General features: G+C 46.2%; 1 protein-coding gene across 4 annotated transcripts in view; it reads right to left on the bottom strand.

Annotated features, from left to right (window-relative positions):
- The window catches only part of wdr47a (WD repeat domain 47a), a 27427-nt gene extending 9944 nt beyond the window's left edge, over positions 1 to 17483 (bottom strand). The window contains exons 1-14 of one of the 4 annotated variants that reach the window (XM_029724898.1): positions 17167 to 17483; positions 15154 to 15323; positions 13969 to 14052; positions 13645 to 13729; positions 12386 to 12517; positions 11441 to 11617; positions 10765 to 11267; positions 8659 to 8809; positions 5712 to 5905; positions 3540 to 3809; positions 3333 to 3399; positions 2619 to 2788; positions 2294 to 2466; positions 1858 to 2028 (exon numbers count right to left, since the gene is read on the bottom strand). In XM_029724898.1, the coding sequence (XP_029580758.1) occupies positions 1858 to 2028; positions 2294 to 2466; positions 2619 to 2788; positions 3333 to 3399; positions 3540 to 3809; positions 5712 to 5905; positions 8659 to 8809; positions 10765 to 11267; positions 11441 to 11617; positions 12386 to 12517; positions 13645 to 13729; positions 13969 to 14052; positions 15154 to 15311 (2335 nt within the window). In that variant the 5' untranslated portion in view covers positions 15312 to 15323; positions 17167 to 17483. The other 3 variants (XM_029724899.1, XM_029724897.1, XM_029724900.1) reach the window with 3 other exon arrangements.
- Positions 17484 to 18686: the final 1203 nt, after the last annotated feature.

Genomic DNA, 18686 nt, shown 5'->3' with positions numbered 1-18686 from the left:
CTGGGTGTGTGTGTGTGTGTGTACCTGGTGTGTGTGTGTGTGTGTACCTGGGTGTGTGTGTGTGTGTGTGTGTACCTGGGTGTGTGTGTGTGTGTGTGTGTGTACCTGGGTGTGTGTGTGTGTGTGTACCTGGACCTGGGTGTGTGTGTGTGTGTGTGTACCTGGGTGTGTGTGTGTACCTGGGTGTGTGTGTACCTGGGTGTGTGTGTATGTGTACCATGGTTTGGGGAGTGTGTGTACCTGGGTGTGTGTGTGTGTGTGTGTGTACCTGGGTGTGTGTGTGTGTGTGTGTGTACCTGTGTGTGTGTGTGTGTACCTGGGTGTGTGTGTGTGTACCTGGGTGTGCGTGTGTGTGTGTGTACCTGGGTGTGTGTGTGTGTGTGTACCTGGGTGTGTGTGTGTGTGTGTACCTGGGTGTGTGTGTGTGCGCACCTGGGTGTGTGTGTGTGTGCGCACCTGGGTGTGTGTGTGTGTACCTGGGTGTGTACCTGGGTGTGTGTGTGTGTACCTGGGTGTGTGTGTGTGTGTGTACCTGGGTGTGTGTGTGTGTACCTGGGTGTGTGTGTATGTGTACCATGGTTTGGGGAGTGTGTGTACCTGGGTGTGTGTGTGTGTGTGTACCTGGGTGTGTGTGTACCTGGGTGTGTGTGTGTGTGTGTACACGTGTGTGTACCTGGGTGTGTGTGCGTGTACCTGGGTGTGTGTGCGTGTGTGTACCTGGGTGTGTGTGCGTGTACCTGGGTGTGTGTGCGTGTGTGTACCTGGGTGTGTGTGCGTGTACCTGGGTGTGTGTGCGTGTGTGTACCTGGGTGTGTGTGCGTGTGTGCGTGTGTACCTGGGTGTGTGTGTACCTGGGTGTGTGTGTACCTGGGTGTGTGTACCTGGGTGTGTGTACCTGGGGGTGTGTGTGTGTGTACCTGGGGGTGTGTGTGTGTGTACCTGGGGGTGTGTGTGTGTACCTGGGTGTGTGTGTGTACCTGGGTGTGTGTGCGTGTGTACCTGGGTGTGTGTGTACCTGGGTGTGTGTGTACCTGGGTGTGTGTGTGTGTGTACCTGGGTGTGTGGGTGTGTGTACACCTGGGTGTGTGTGTGTACACCTGGGTGTGTGTGTGTGTACCTGGGTGTGTGTGTACGTGTGTGTGTGTGTGTACCTGGGTGTGTGTACCTGGGTGTGTGTACCTGGGTGGGTGTGTGTGTACCTGGGTGTGTGTGTGTACCTGGGTGTGTGTGTGTGTGTGTGTGTGTACCTGGGTGTACCTGGGTGTGTGGGTGTGTGTGTGTACCTGGGTGTGTGTGTGTGTACCTGGGTGTGTGGGTGTGTGTGTGTGTACCTGGGTGTGTGGGTGTGTACCTGGGTGTGTGGGTGTGTGTGTGTATACCTGGGTGTGTGTGTGTGTGTACCTGGGTGTGTGTGTGTGTACCTGGGTGTGTGTGTGTGTACCTGTGTGTGTGTGTGTGTGTGTGTGTGTGTGTGTGTGTGTGTGTACGTACCTGGGTGTGTGGGTGTGTACCTGGGTGTGTGTGTGTGTGTGTACCTGGGTGTGTGTGTACCTGGGTGTGTGTGTGTGTGTACCTGGGTGTGTGTGTGTACCTGGGTGTGTGTGTGTGTGTGTGTGTGTGTACCTGGGTGTGTGTGTGTGTACCTGGGTGTGTGTGTGTACCTGGGTGTGTGTGTGTACCTGGGTGTGTGTGTGTGTGTACCTGGGTGTGTGTGTGTGTGTGTGTGTGTACCTGGGTGTGTGTGTGTACCTGGGTGTGTGTGTGTGTGTACCTGGGTGTGTGTGTACCTGGGTGTGTGTGTGTGTACCTGGGTGTGTGTACCTGGGTGTGTGTGTACCTGGGTGTGTGTGTGTGTACCTGTGTGTCCACTGAGAGCGTGTAGGCCCTGTCCTCTCTGACAGTCAGTAGTGTAGATGTTACAGTCTCCGGCTCCGGCACTGATCAGGATGGCCCCTCCACTCTCTGGTCCCTCCATGAACGCCAGGTCTCTGATGGTCCCATCATGCATACTGAACTCAAGGTCTGGACCTGAGAAAGAGAGCGAGGGAGAGCGAGGAGGGAGAGCGAGAGAGAGAGACTCAAACCTAAACGGAAAGAGTGTGTACCGAACTGAAATCAAGAGAACTGGAACTTTCATTGTCAGGTCTATATTGAGTAAATTCAAAATTAATTCAGTAATTTCAGGAGATGAATTACATTTAAGGATTTAAACTGAATTGATCCCAACCTGAGTATAGAGTGGATTTAAATGTTATAGATTTGTAACGGATTTGAAACTCTGTATTGAGTTTACCTGTGGCGTTGCAGGTCTCGGCACTGAAGGGCAGGACTTTGACGTATTTGTCATTGGAGCCGGTGGCTAGCAGCTTTCCACAGTGACTCCAGGCCACACAGTAGATAGAACCCTTATGGTGCTTGTTCCTCTTAAAACGAACCTCCGGCTGCTTGGTCATACCCGACACCCCACTGAGGGAAGGAAAGGGGGTGAGTGAGCGAGAGCGAGCGGAGAGAGATAAAGCTTAGTCTCATTACAGCAGAATACCTCGCAAAGGAATTGAACAGTAGATATCAACAATTTCAGGAATGATTAGTTATTAGGCTGTGTGTGTGTGTGTTACCTGGTGTCCAGCGGTGCATCTGGGTAGGCACACACGCGTAGCGTCTTGGAGTTGGAACCGACCGCGTATAGCGCCCCCGTGGGGTGGAAGGCTACAGCACGCACTGCCTGAGTGTCCTCCAGGGTGTTCACAGCTACAAACAGGGCCTTGGGCTTGTCCCCGTTGTCCCCCTGCAACACACACAAACAAACATCCGGGATGAGAATGAAGATATCCCAGTTGCCCCGGGCAAGTGCTTTTTAGCCCGTCAGCAGGTCCAGGCTGTATCACATCCGGCCGTGATTGGGAGTCCCATAGGGCGGGTTTGGCCGGGGTAGGCCGTCATTGTAAATAAGAAATTGTTCTTAACTGACTTGCCTAGTTAAATACAATGTCTTTCACACACACAGAACTGCCCCCGCATATACAGTGGCAATGGGTTTAACATAATTACCAGTGTAATCTGGGTTGATCTTCTATGCCATTATTCTGAAACAGAGCCTAACTATAATCTGATGGATTCAATCTCCACTCATCACAGTGAATAATCTAGGATTACTGTGCATGACCTCAGTGGATACACTGAATTGATACTAATTTTTTTAATTTACTTAACTAGGCAAGTCAGGTAAGAACAAATTCTTATTTTCAATAAAGGGTTCTACTAAGCCTACAGTGGGAGGTTAGACAGTGTGTGTGTGTGTACGTATGAAAGAGAAGGGGATAGGAACCTACCTCCTTACTTCGGGTTCGGGCTCCTGGTGAGTCATCTAATGCGGAAGGCTGTCCGGCTACTTGAGGACTAGACCACACACAGATACAACACATTAGTACATTACTCCGTGTACGTACACAAAGACAAACAAAATGTATACAATCCTGCCATACAGACATATGTGTGTATCACACACACACACACACACACACCCACCCGTAGCTCACCTCTGGGAGACCACGGGAGATTCGTTGGGTGGGGGTACGCCCCGACCCGCTGCGGTGCGTTGTGGGGTGCTGCTGACCACCCCTCCTCCATGGGGCTGGCCCTGCTCGGGGGTCAGGGTCACGGCGGGGTCGGGGGTCAAGCCTACGGGGTCACCGATATTGTTGTTCTCAGGAGAGGGGCCCGTACCATTGCACTGCTGGGCCAGAGACTGGACATCCTCCTCTAGACTCTCCATCCCAACGTTCAACTCCTCCAGCTTCTGAATAGACCTGGGTAGACAGAACACACAGGTTAATACACAGACACACCTCTGTCTTTTTAATAGTGTCAGTCATTTAAACATGTTGGATTATGACAGTCGGAGTATGGCTCTGCTCCAGAGACATACCGAGCAGGTACCACAGGAGCAGCTGGTGCTCAGGGCATTAAAGACCGTTCATAAAGAACAGAGAGGAGCAGCTGGTGCTCAGGGCATTAAAGACTGTTCATAAAGAACAGAGAGGAGCAGCAGACAATGAGGGGTCCCTTGTGGCTTCCTCCACTCCACCCCCCCAGCTCCATCTGGGGTACCAGACTCAGCTCCACTATACACCCAATCATTAATCATCACCATCAGCACCTCCCCCCAACACACACAAACCAACGTCCCCTTTCAGAACCAGTTACTGAGAAAAACACCGGTATGTCAAGTCGTGTGTCTCGAAGCATTAGTCAGCAGTTTTAACAGGACAACAGGACAATACAATGGTCACATCCAGGCTTTGAACCATCCAGGCTGAGGCTAGATTCTCTCATTGAACTGTGCTTTCACTATAGTCGAGATGACATCATAGGGTCAGTCCAAATCTTTTGGCTCTGCTCATCTAAATGAGCTGTTTATTTGGCTCCGAAACGGCTCTTCGTTCAGTAGTTAATTTAAAAAAAATCTAAACCCTGAAAAATAGCACATTTCTAATGTAAGCAGAAAAAGGTTGCCTACCATTATGTCAGATTGTATACCTGAGTTCAAATACATTTTACCTGACGAAATTACATCTCTTGCAATAAAGAAAAGCACGCTTTTATTTTTAAACACACCGCAAACATTTTGCGTGGAACAGAATGAGGCTCTCACCTCTAGCCATTGTTCCTGCATTGAGGAATAACCACCTTCATGTTTTTAGAACTACAGATCATCGCTGTTTGGAGCTCAAGAAGCACTATGCAAATCAGGGAGCCTAATGAACGGCGCTGTCACAGACGCGATTCGGTTCCAGGCGATCACCAAAAAGATCTGTTTGTTCGCGAACGACCCATCACTAATGCTCTCCCTTCTAGACTGCTGTGTGCACCAGGAGGACAAAGCCCTTTTGATCCCCCCCTGCATTATTTATAAGGTCAGGTAATAATGACATTCTTAGTGTCTCCACAGTTCTTTTGGGACCTTTCTTTGTCCTTTCCTATTTTAACTAGATTCAAAATGTTCCCATATTTTTGTATCACGCTGAACCCAGACTGTCCTGAACGTTGGGGGTTTAACACGCGGCTTTCCATTGCCTCGTGTTAGGTCGAAGCCATGGGCTGCACAGGGAGGGGTCTGTGTGTTCTGAAAATCGGCCAAGTTTGTTTTTTTTTGCAAATTGCTGAGGCAATCGTGCTTGATTTAAACAATATGTTTAGCAACAACCCTTATTCCATTCATGACGTGAAGGAACTACTAACCACATGACATAATTTAACGTCAGACAGAATGTGGTCTGCCACAGATAGCGCAGTCCAACAGGAGAGTCATTACAAGGTTCAGGACGAAATGGCAACTCATCAAACCACAGAAAATCAAGGCAATCTCATGTTTGTTATGTCTGTTTCAGACTTTGTGCTGTGCGGTGATGGGTGAACTGACCTGTTGAGGACCTGAAGTCCTGTGCCGTGTGTGTGTGTCTAACCTGTTGAGGACCTGAAGTCCTGTGCTGTGTGTGTGTCTGACCTGTTGAGGACCTGAAGTCCTGTGCCGTGTGTGTGTCTAACTTGTTGAGGACCTGAAGTCCTGTGCTGTGTGTGTGTCTAACCTGTTGAGGACCTGAAGTCCTGTGCTGTGTGTGTGTCTAACCTGTTGAGGACCTGAAGTCCTGTGCTGTGTGTGTGTCTAACCTGTTTAGGACCTGAAGTCCTGTGCTGTGTGTGTGTCTAACCTGTTGAGGAACGTCTCAGTGAGGCTGTGCTGTGCGGCGTCTGTCCCGGGGGCTGGCTGGTCACTGTGTTGTACCCCTCCCTCCAGAAGCATCTGCTGGTAGAGTTGTCTCTGCTGCTGCTTCTGCTCCAGGTGCTGCTGCACTCTCAGACGCTGGCGGTAAAACTCCTCAAACTTCTCTGTTGAGTCCTGCAGCTGAGGTGGTAGGACACACACACAGTGAACATAACGTCACACACACAACCTGTTTTCACTTTGTCATTATGTGCCATTGTGTGTAGATTGATGAGAACAATTTTTTTGTAATCCATTTTAGAATAAGGCTGTAACGTAACAGCATGTGGAAAAAAGTCAAGGGGTCTGAATACTTTCTGAATGCACTGTAAATACACCGACACACACTGCTGGTAAAACCCTTCCAACTTCTCAGTAGTCACACACACACGCCATACTAAAATAAACCAAATTCATAATTGTTTGAAGTACAGCCAACTTCTTACATACTGCCATTCACATTCAAAGCCAGCATTGACCCCACACCCCTTCCCTCTGTAACTTCAGAGAGAGAGGGAAAAGACAGTGTGTCATGGGCCTGAGGACAGACAACTTCCCTTACTGTGCCATCTGATAGGCATTAACTTACACACTGACCAGGGGCCAGCATGGCAAAGATGAGGGAGATGCAGAGGGAGAGAGAGAGAGGGTTGGAAGAAATAAGCCGTTCATGACAAGCATTGCATTGCCATCCCTCACCCCTCGTTGACACAGGGACCACAGCCAGTGTGAAATCCAATAACCACACACACAGTGTGGCAGAGGGACCCACAAACCAGAGTCTCATCTGAAGGTGAAATCACACAGTCTGATTTCCCATTCTGCTCCTGGTCTGTTGATCAGTCTCCCAGGTGACATGGCTGAGCAGGGCTGTTAATTCACAGTCTGATCTCTTCGAAGGCTAGAGTTGGTGAGGAGTCAGGGGACTAGTGTCCTTTGGACTGTACTGTAACTCATGTGAGAGGACGAGAGAGAGATAGAAAGAGAGCAGGACAGGTGACATGTCTCTTGGCTGTAATTCAGGCCCTGTAAGCCCCAGACGGTCGATGACTCAGTGAGTCTCACACACACACACACATTCATCTCTAAGTCCGGCCTATATTTAGACTGACGGAGAAGGCCACCATCTTTGAAAGTAATCCTCTCCACAGGCCACAATCCCAATCCATACACATCAGCAGAGAAGACGACTCCAGAGTTGGTTGGTACTGGGTAAAAATGGTGTTTCCACCTCATGCACTTACAGTTGAAGTCGGAAGTTAATCATACACTTTAGCCAAATACATTTAAACTCAGTTTCACAATTCCTGACATTTAATCCTAGTAAAAATTCCCTGTCTTAGGTCAGTTAGGATCAGAACTTTACTTTAAGAGCGTGAAATGGCATAGTAGTAGAGAGAATGATTTATTTCAGCTTTTATTTATTTCATCACATTCCCAGTGGGTCAGAAGTTTACATACACTCAATTGGTATTTGGTAGCGTTGCCTTCAAATTGTTTAACTTGGGTCAAATGTTTTGGGTAGCCTCCCACAAGCTTTCCACAATAAGTTGAGTGAATTTTGGCCCATTCCTCCTGACAGAGCTGGTGTAACTGAGTCAGGTTTGTAGGCCTCCTTGCTCACACACGCTTTTAAGTTCTGCCCACACATTTTCTATAGGATTGAGGTCAGGGCTTTGTGATGGCCACTCCAATACCTTGACTTTGTTGTCCTTAAGCCAGTTTGCCACAACTCTGGAAGTATGCTTGGGGTCATTGTCCATTTGGAAGACCCATTTGCGACCAAGCTTTAACTTCCTGACTGATGTCTTGAGATGTTGCTTCAATATATCTACATACTTTTCCTCCCTCATGATGCCATCTAATTTGTGAAGTGCACCAGTCCCTCCTGCAGCAAAGCACCCCCACAACATGATGCTGCCATCCCCGTGCTTCACGGTTGGGATGGTGTTCTTTGGCTTGCAATCCCCCTTTTTCCTCCAAACATAACGACGGTCATTATTGCCAAACAGTTCTATTTTTGTTTCATCAGACCAGAGGACATTTCTCCAAAAAGTACGATCTTTGTCCCCATGTGCAGTTGCAAACCGTAGTCTGGCTTTTTAATGGCGGTTTTGGAGCAGCGGCTTCTTCCTTGCTGAGCGGCCTTTCAGGTTATGTCGATATAGGACTCGTTTTACTGTGGCTATAGATACTTTTGTACTTGTTTCCTCCAGCATCTTCACAAGGTCCATTGCTGTTGTTCTGGGATTGATTTCCACTTTTAGCACCAAAGTACGTTCATCTCTAGGAGACAGAACTCGTCCCCTTCCTGAGCGGTAATGATGGCTGCGTGGTCCCATGGTGTTTATACTTGCGTACTATTGTTTGTACAGATGAACGTGGTACCTTCAGGCGTTTGGAAATTGCTCCCAAGGATGAACCAGACTTTTTTTCTGAGGTCTTGGCTGATTTCTTTTGATTTTCCCATGATGTCAAGCAAAGAGGCACTGAGTTTGAAGGTAGGCCTTGAAATACATCCACAGGTACACCTCCAATTGACTCAAACTATGTAAATTAGCCTATCAGAAGCTTCTAAAGCCATGACATCATTTTCTGGAATTTTCCAAGCTGTTTAAAGGCACAGTCAACTTAGTGTATGTATACTTCTAACCCTCTGGAATTGTGATACTGTGAACTATAAATTAAATAATCTGTCTGTAAACAATTGTTGGAAAAATGACTTGTGTCATGCACAAAGTAGATGTCTTAACCAACTTGCCAAAACTATAGTTTGTTAACAAGAAATTTGTGGAGGGGTTGAAAAACAAGTTTTAATGACTCCAATCTAAGTGTATGTAAACTTCCGACTTCAAATGTATTTTCTAGAAATCTGTATATTTTGCAAGACAGACCTGGTTACATCTCATCTTCCTCTCCTCCATCAGGTGTTTTACCTCGTTCCTCTCTGCAGAGCCTGGTAATGGGGCATCCTCTCCAGGGGCGGAGTCAGGGCGCAGGGTGCCCGAACTCATCATCTTATCCACGGGCGTGTCCGTCCTGGAGCTAGGAAGAAGAACCAGAGAGACTACATTAACTAATGCTCTAATGGACTACCTGACTAGCCTCTGGTAAAACAAGGGGTGGCGGTCTATATATATTTGTAAACAACAGCTGGTGCACGATATCTAAGGAAGTCTCGAGGTTTTGCTCACCTGAGGTAGAGTTTCTCATGAGAAGCTGTAGACCACACTATCTGTATTTTTCGTAGCTGTCTACATACCCCCACAGATCGATGCTGGCACTAAAACCGCACTCAATGAGCTGTATACCGCCATAAGCAAACAGGAAAACGCTCATCCAGAGGCGGCGCTCCTAGTGGTGCAAGACCCACTCCAATATGCATACCGCCCCAACAGATCCACAGATGATGCAATCTCTATTGCACTCCACACTGCCCTTTCCCACCTGGACTAAAGGAACACCTACGTGAGAATGCTATTCATTGTCTACAGCTCAGCGTTCAACACCATAGTGCCCTCAAAGCTCATCTCTAAGCTAAGGACCCTGGGACTAAACACCTCCCTCTGCAACTGGATCCTTGACTTCCTGACGGGCCACCCCCAAGTGGTAAGGGTAGGTAACAACACAACCGCCATACTGATCCTCAACACAGGGGCCCCTTAGGGGTGCATGCTCAGTCCCCTCCTGTACTCCCTGTTCACCCATGACTGCACGGCCAGGCTCGACTCCAACACCATCATTAAGTTTGCCGATGACACAACAGTGGTAGGCCTGATCACCGACAAGACAGCCTATTGGGAGGAGGTCAGAGACCTGACCGTGTGGTGCAAGGACAACAACCTCTCCCTCAACGTGATCAAGACAAAGGAGATGATTGTGGACTACAGGAAATGGAGGACCGAGCACGCCCCCATTCTCATCGACAGGGCTGTAGTGGAGCAGGTTGAGAGCTTCAAGTTCCTTGGTGTCCACATCACCAAAAAACTAACATGGTCCAAGCACACCAAGACAGTCCTGAAGAGGGCACAACAAAACCTATTCCCCTCAGGAGACTGAAAAGATTTCACATGGGTCCTCAGATCCTTAAAAAGGTTCTACAGCTGCACCATCGAGAGTATCCTGACGGGATGCATCACTGCCTGGTATGGCAACTGCTCGTCCTCCGACCGCAAGGCACTACAGAGTGTAGTGCGTACGGGGCCAAGCTTTTTGCCATTCAGGACCTCTATACCAGGCGGTGTCAGAGGAAGGCCCTAAAAATTGTCAAAGACTCCAGCCACCCTAGTCATAGACTGTTCTCTCTGCTACCGCATAGCGAGCAGTACCGGAGCGCCAAGTCTAGGACCAAGAGGCTTCTAAACAGCTTCTACCTCCCCAAGCCATAAGACTCCTGAACATCTAATCAAATGGCTACCCAGACTATTTGCACTGCCCCCCGCATGTGACAAATAACATTTGATCAGTCCCACATCTGTTTGTGCTTTCTTGCCAACACCAATCACAGGAATGAAGTTAGCAAAACATAAAATAAAATCCAAGTGTATTCATCACGTGCACAGGATACAGCAGGAGTAAACGGTACAGTGAAATGCAAGTGCAGAGAGAGGGTTGCAGAGTACAAACAGCTGTACCAGACAACGCAGCTACGCCCTACTGTCGCTCAGCTACGCCCTACTGCTGTCACAGTGTCCACATAAGTGGGTGTTATTGAGCAGTAGAAAACTTCAAGATAATCACTAAGCTTTCTACCACGCAGGATAATCAACAGTCTACTCCAGTGTCTAGGCTAAATCAAACAGGTTAATTCATGTAATTAATTGGCCTACTTAGCCAATGTTTGGGGATTATTGTAGAGGGGAAAATGACTAGGTAAAGCGCATCACCCAGGTGGGTACTACACATTAATGGTAGATGAGTTAAATTCCCCACTTACAATGGAAAACCCTTTCAGACCTCCATATTGAAAAGCGCTACATGAATCCAACCCATCCTCTCACCTCTCAGGCGACTCCTCAAAGATGCTGTGGCAGTCGGAGCTCTCCAACATCAGACTCCTGCTCAGACTCTGGCCCCCCGTGTGGTAGTTAGCGAAGGAATGAGACATGGGGGACACCCCCTTCCCCCCCGCCGTGTCCCCCCCTGGGCCCCTCTTCTCCTGGCCAGACAGACCATAGGAGAGCCCGTCCAGGGCCGGGTTCAGGGAGCGGGACATGTAGGCATCGGCGGACTGGGGGCGGCGGAGGGGCGAGGAGGGGTAGGGGGACAGCTTGCTGATTAGCGGGGTGAGGAGGTCGGCGTAGCCGGCCTTGGCGGGCTTGACCAGGCGGTCCACGTGGATCTGGAGCAGCTTCTGCTCGAAGGCGCAGGAGAAGACGCTGTGGGACAGGTTCTGCATCCAGGAGAGTAAGGACAGGTCCAGGTCATCACAGCCATTCCCACACAGCATGTCCACCCCCAGGAGCACCTCGCCCTCCGTGATCTCCTCGCCTGTCGCCTTGCTCTGGAGACAGAGGTAGTGAATCCATCAATCTATCAGCCAATCAAGCATTCAGGAATTGAATGAATCAACGATTACTTAATATAATCAAGCAAGCAATGAAATCATAACATTATATTAAACTAAAACCGTAACATCAAGTGATCGATAGAATCGTATAGGTACTTTGTAAGTACCTGGCAGAACTCGACGCAGCACTCATACAGAACTCCTTTAATGAGTAGCTGGAAGAGGCGGTTCCCTGAGGCTCTGAACCCCGCTTCGCTCAGCTTCCTGTCTGCAGGGATGAACTCTGCCACCATGGTGCACGCCTCTTCAAAACAGTGCACTCGCGCCGTGCTGGGGTTCCAGTCCTGGAGGGGAAACATTATACCTCTTAGTCATTTAGCTAAAACCCAAACACGATGACGCCTTTAAAAATGTCTGTGTTGTCTCATAGCGATCCATTTTGTGATGGTTCAAAAACTGCCGCATTGAAATACATCAGATAGGGCATTATGAGAGAATAATAAACCATGAGCGCTCATACAAGCTTAGAACAATGAACAATGTAATAATGCCTTATCAAATCAAAGTTTATCGGTCACATACACGTGATTAGCAGATGTTATTGCGGGTGTGGTGAAATGCTTGTGCTTTTAGCTTCAACAGTGCAGTAATATCTAACAAGTAATATCTAACAAATTACACAACATATACCCAATACACACAAATCTAAGTAGGGATGAATTAAGACTATATACATATGGAAGAGTGATGTCAGAGCGGAACAGACTAAGATACAGTAGAATAGTATAGAATACAGTATATACGTATGAGATGAGTAATGCCAGTTATGTAAACATTAAGTGACTAAGATACCATAGAATAGTATAGAATACAGTATATACATATGAGATGAGTAATGCCAGTTATGTAAACATTATTATAGTGACTAGAGTTCCATTCCTTTTGATACCTGCTTTCAGTAAACTGTTACCAAACCTTCTTTAAAGTAAGTATTAGAATCAATCACTGTGCTAGAATAACAGTACGATTCACAAGGTCAGATGCCATACAATAATCATAATATTGTATATTATTATAATATAGTATGCCATAAACATAAAAACGTGTCATGCCTTGAACTCAGCGTGGTTGGTGAGACGAGGCAGGGTGAGGAGCAGACATAGCTTGCTGTAGTCATCTTTAGAGGGACAGACCTCCTCCAGGGCATGAAGACACTTCACCGCCTCCTGCATGGTGAACTCCAGCTGAGGGAGAGAGGGATGAAGGGAGGGGAGAGAGAGCGGTAGAGGGGAGAGAGAAAGAGTGGATTTTGGGCCACATCAGATTCACTCATGTTACGCTCAAATGTAGCAGGACTTTGATACAGTCTAGAAGGTTTGCAATAAAAATAAATAAAAGGATTTTATCATATTTATTCATTTCTAGAGGCAATGTAGCACTACCATCCCCATTCCCTCCAGACTCAACATTCCCTCGGAGACAGAGGGGGGATGAAAAATGATGTTTTGAACATATAAACCCAGAATGTCTGTAGATCCTGTAGAAAAGCAGCTACCTGTTGTCGCCAGTATCTGAGATACCAGTATCTGAGGCTTAGGTTGGGTTGCACCAACATGGATTATCTCTTAAACTGGGTTAAATCAAGGTTTATCTATTCATCTTGCTGCACCAAATTTTAAACCTAGTTTTAAATTAATTCTAGTTAAATTAAATCCTTCCTCTAATCTAAATTGAATGTTGACTTTAAAACCTAGATTAAGTTAAAGCATGTTGGTGCAACCCACCCTTAGATTCTAAATGTCAGGGTAGAAGGGCTTAGATCTCCATCATGTCCAAGGAGAAACTTCAGAAATAACAAACTGTCTGTGTTGCTTTGAACTGCTTTGAATAAATGTGCAAAAGAGATGTTCACGAGATCTAACCTAGACCTAAATCTGACTCACGTCACACACACACTAACTCATGAAGAGCTGGGCTGACAACCTAACACACTTATACACACAGACACAGCTGGCTTGAGGAGCCCAGACTAATCCAGCCAGGCTACACAAGCTGGATTCACATCTACACTGTCTGTGACTAAGCTAATATAGGACGATGGGTAGAGAAAGCTCAATGAATGTGTGTGGGCTAGGAGAAAAAGAAGCAGCGAGAAATAGAAAATTATTTGATGGAAAAATAAAGCGGGACTGTTTCAGGATTCATTGCTCATTTGTTTGCTCATTCAGAAGGAGACAGAGGAAAGGAGACAGACAAACAAAGACAGGGAGATGGAATATGTAAGGGCAGAGACAGACACTAGAACAAAGTGTGTGTGTGTGTGTGTGTGTGTGTGTGTGCGGGAGAGGCTATTCTTTGTCTGTTGACTCACATGCTGTGGCTCGTCCTCAGCAGACATGGCGTTGTTCACACACAGAGCCTCCAGAAACTTCTGCTTCAGGACGATGTAACGGAACCTATGACAGCACAACACAACAATATAATACAGCCCCAGCGCTGGGTTGTCTCATCCTACAGTATATGTGTGTCAGTAAAGTCATTCAAACCCAGTATCTGCCTGAACATTCTAGCCTGGGTGTCAGTTTGCTAACGTGTTGTTGTTTGACAAGGCAATTATAGCATTGCTAACTGCAGAAATGGTCAGGCATAGTCAGACTACGTACATTCAGAATTTAGTGTTGTATCAATGCCTCACCTTTTCCTGTCAAACGTGTCCATGCACTCCAACGGCTGAATGAACTGGAGCACCTCGTCCCACTGCCCATCCAACACCAGTTGTCTGGACGGAGATAAACAATGCACAGACAAGTTAGTTATAGGGCCGGGTTGATACCAGTATCGCAATATTTTTCCACGGCAAAAATAAAAACACAAAGCAGACCAAACTCTTTGGTCCTTTAAAAAACCTGCTGTATATTGTGTGCTATAGCCTGGAAAATAAATACATGTGACTCTGAATGACAACATAACGATGTCTGTTTCCAACATCAGGGCTGTTTTCCTAAAGAAGTTACATCTGCTTTGTTTCCTTGCCACGACACTAACGAGTATCGCCATAATGGTAATCGTCCCGGGCCCCTAGTAGTTAATAAATCTGATGTAAAACGTTGGTCTTTGTGATACCTATTACGTGCTCTGAGCCTATTCACACTAGCCAGATCATTTCAGTAAAAACAAAACAGAACAAAAATAAACAAAGGGTTCTCGATTTGACTTCCCTGCTATGCCATGTCTTACGGTAACAGAACAGATGGTTTTTTTATTGGCAGATGAAAGACAGGCAGTGAATGGTCACCAGGTAACAGTGGGCCCTCTGTGTGAAAGGGGTTCAACTACAATCCCATCAGGCATTTCACACACTCAGCTGAGTGGAATGCCAAAGAGGTCTACACTGCTGGCTGACATTCAAAAGGTCCACTCCAATCCAGCATAGGAGAGGCCTAGATCATTATTGCACGAACAAAGGAAATTATGCTACACTTTCTGAACATTGTTAGCGTTTCTGCATTAGTTTAGCAACCAGTGACCTATTCATATGCGACTGAAAAATGAAACCTGCATGAAGTTGATGAAAATGCTTTGGAATGCTGAACAGCAACAATCTTGTCTAATTAGTCTGTCAACTGTTGTATTGCAGCAAACACTTATAGAGGTGTCCTGATATGCTATGGGCGAGCCAGCCCTTCCGTCATTCCAAACCTAGCCGTGTGGTAAGACCCAAACAGTAACGTCGGGGTCATATTCACTAGGGCACACCGTAGAAAATAATTTTGCAACTGAAAATGAAAAGATCCTTGTTGGATAAATCCAGGTAGTCCCTCCCTGTTTTAATCTTGCGTTTTGTTTTTGTTGGTGCCTAATGTATACGGCCCAGGTGTACCTGAGGAACAGCATGTCGTCAGAGTACAGTCCGTTGATGACTCCGCTCTCTTTCTCCAGGGCCAGCATGCTGATGTGAAGTTTCCTGGAGTTGAGGAAGTCCAGGATCACCTTGATGATCTCCACCTCCTTCACATTGATGATCTCCTCTGCTGTCATGGCGACGACGGGCTGACACGCCCACACACATAGACCAGCAACAAAACTCAAGAGTGAGTATACAAAGCACAAACGGAGGCTCTCTTGGTGATCCTAGAAAGGCAGCCTAGTATCTGTCTGGTTAACCTAACGTAGCGGGCATAAAGAAACGACTGAGCAGGTCCCCCACACCCGCTTTTCTGATCCAGCTGTCTGGTAAACAATCCATTTCTAATGTAACAATGTCACTTTATTGCCACGCTGTGTTCAACCAATTATTTTTTGGGTTCCCAATAATTGTTACAACTGACCTTGCTTTTGAATAGGCTTTCAAGAAGTCTAGCATAATTCATTTCAATTCCTTCCTGCAAACAAGCACAGGAAATATAGGTACTTCTCTGCGTACCTACTTAATGTGGACAAAATGACAAAAGCCTCAATTGTGCCTAATGGAATCAAGCCCCAACTCTCTGGCTACTGTGCTTAGCAGCAGGACAGTGTCAGTAAAGTCTGCAGTGGAGAGTTAATCCAATCACACACACAGCGGTGCTATCAATTCAGTAGTAACAAACAGTAACACATTATGGACTAGAATTGCTTTGATGTTAATTTCATTTGGGGCGGCAGGTAGCCTTGTGGCTAGAGCGTTGGGCCAGGAACCGAATCTGTCGTTCTGCCCCTGAACACAGTACTGTTCCCCGGTAGGCCGTCATTGTAAAGAAGAATGTTCTTAACCGACTTGCCTAGTTAAATAAAAGGTTACATTAAAAAAAAATTATGATGGGGTGTTTGGCTAACTAGCTATGTCAACAGTCATGCTATCTTGGTGTTGCACTGCAACCTGCATTGTTGACAAGGTGTCCAAGCAAAACACACTGATGCTAAAGTCACATCATTCTGCTTTTAAATAGACCTTGGTGCAGTCAACAAAGAACATTGTTAGATATCTGGCAATGAACATAACAGGCCATTCAGAAGAGAAAGAGAACAACCAAGCTGCATGCAGATCATGCCAGATGCACTGCTGGTGACAATGACGGCAGCAGAGGCAACAATTTAGCAGCAAATAAACTATGCGTATCACCTAAACAAAGGATGAGCTAAGTATTACTTATACGGAAGGGTTCCAATAAACAGATTTACAATCTATAACTACCTAGCTAGCTATGAAGCTAGGCACTGTAGCTATGGGTGGGGTTCAAACACAGCAAATTAGCTAGCTAACTGCTAGATAACTAGCTAGCTACTTCAACCCAAGCTGTTCTTGTCCTATGTTATAAAATAAAACGACAACACAAGCTAATGTCTCAGAGATATTAGCAAGCTATCTAGCTAGCTAGCAGCCAAGGTTGGCTGGTAGCTACATACCACGAAGAGTGATGTTGTCAGGCACCCAAACCCACGAACAGATTCAGATCATGACAAGAGAATGGCTAGTCAGGGGTGTATTCATTACAAAACGTTTAGCAACAGGGACGGTCTACTCCAAACGCTCCGTAAAAGATGTTGCCTTCGCAAACGGAAGTTCTAGCCAGCTAGTTCATTTGGATGTTATTGTCTCCAGGAGTTGCCATCCCAATCGGAATAGTCTGCGAAGTGTTTGGCACCAGCCAAATGCTCGGTTCTTCCATGCTCTCAAGTGGCGTGAATTCCGCGGGGTTACGATTTCTTCCAGACGCCACGGAACTACAACAAAACAAAACTCAAAAACGTTTGGAGTAAACGGTTTCTGTAGCAAAACGTTTAGCAATAAACGGCGTAATGAACAGACCCCCAGGTCAAGCTCCAGAAGTGAATCCTCCGCCAGCAGCACAGGCGGGTTAGGTGGGGAGCGACACTTCTCACGCAGAATTAACAAATGCCATTTAAAGCGCACCTTGGTCTAAAAATACATGGGCTGAAAACACGCTCCTAGATGTGTTTCTATGTTGTTGAAAAAGCGTAGCTGTCACAGCGATCCTGCTTCGATTAGTTTCTCCTTCCTTTCCTGCCTTGAGTCTGCTGCTACCCAACCCCTTCGGTTGTCAAGCGCACCGCTTCGTCTGCCAATCACATCCCAGCGTCTCGTCCTGCAAGTCAAAACCACACCGCTTTTGGCTACGGATCAACATTCCTGGCTAATACCGTCCATTGAGTATGCGCATCAAGTTGTCGTCGAAGTCCAATTATGCCACTTTCAATGAGATGATAACTTGTCAGGGTGCGTGTCACTCCCAGAGAATACTTGATGGTGGATGGCCAGGCCTAATCCGCATGCATTCCCTGCTCAGACTAGATGGTGTGTTCCATTAGCGTCTAGGCTAATCGCAGAATCACAGTGGAAAGTTCAAAACTGATTAAATGCTTGAAGAACATGCCCCCCTGAAAAGGCTTTAAGAGGATTAAGACAGACAGTGATAAGAAGTAAATCTGGTTGGTAGGCTATTATTCTTAACCGGTAGCCTTCTGGTTACTCTTCTTGAACGCAAGAGAGGACGACTAGTGCATTATTTCTCAATCATTAGGTGATTAATAAAGGTGCATTCAAAGGACCAGCATTTTTTAGGAGAAATTCTGTAACAAAATGACAAAGGGTTTATCTTGATATTTTACTACTGGTATGTTCATCCCTGTCTGTAAGCCTATGCTTCTTCCATGAGGTTTTCACCTTCATGGCACAGAACCTGCGTTTGTATCCCCTGTGGCCTCGGGTTGCAGGTTCAAGACCCACTTGTTCTGTAATTAACTGGATATTGTGCTGTAGGAATGTGAACATTTAGCACAACAAGGAATCCAAATCTGAGCTAGCCTAAAATGAGATTCAAGTGGATAACCAGGCTTCAAAAACACCAGTCACAAGTGTTGATGAACATTTGCATTTTAATATTGTTCAAAGGAATTTATAAAAAAAAAAAAAAAGATGGACATACTGACAAGGTTAAAATAAAACAAATTTAGATGGGGGAAAACACAGAATGGCATCTCACACATATCTGAGTATGCAGTGGAAACAGTTTGCAGTCAGTTTCCAGCCGTCACTCATAGTTTACTCTCATGGTTTACATTTCCTTTTGCAACAGATATGCTGCTCATATGAAACCTCAAAATGGTAAATGGTTTACAAAAAAATACTTTATACGACAAAATATATGTACAGCGTAAACACTGCTTTGCTCCAAAATAAAATACAAATAAATGTCAGTTTCCTTTCATAGGTTAGAACAATGTAACATGTTGAAGCATAATGTAACAGATGTTTGAAAGTCCTGAAGAAATATGTTTTATGTTTTTGTGATCTGTATTTGACTTTATTTATGTAAGTACGCAGTTAAATCAACTACAAATACTGCAATCTACAGTAGGACAGAGTCATGAAATTCTATTCCTTACTCTCTACTGAATATGTACACATACGTA

This window comes from Salmo trutta, chromosome 31, assembly GCF_901001165.1.
Source record: "Salmo trutta chromosome 31, fSalTru1.1, whole genome shotgun sequence".
Taxonomy (NCBI): Eukaryota; Metazoa; Chordata; class Actinopteri; order Salmoniformes; family Salmonidae; genus Salmo; species Salmo trutta.
Note: the sequence above shows the minus strand (reverse complement) of the source record. Positions and strands in the feature narration are given on the sequence as shown.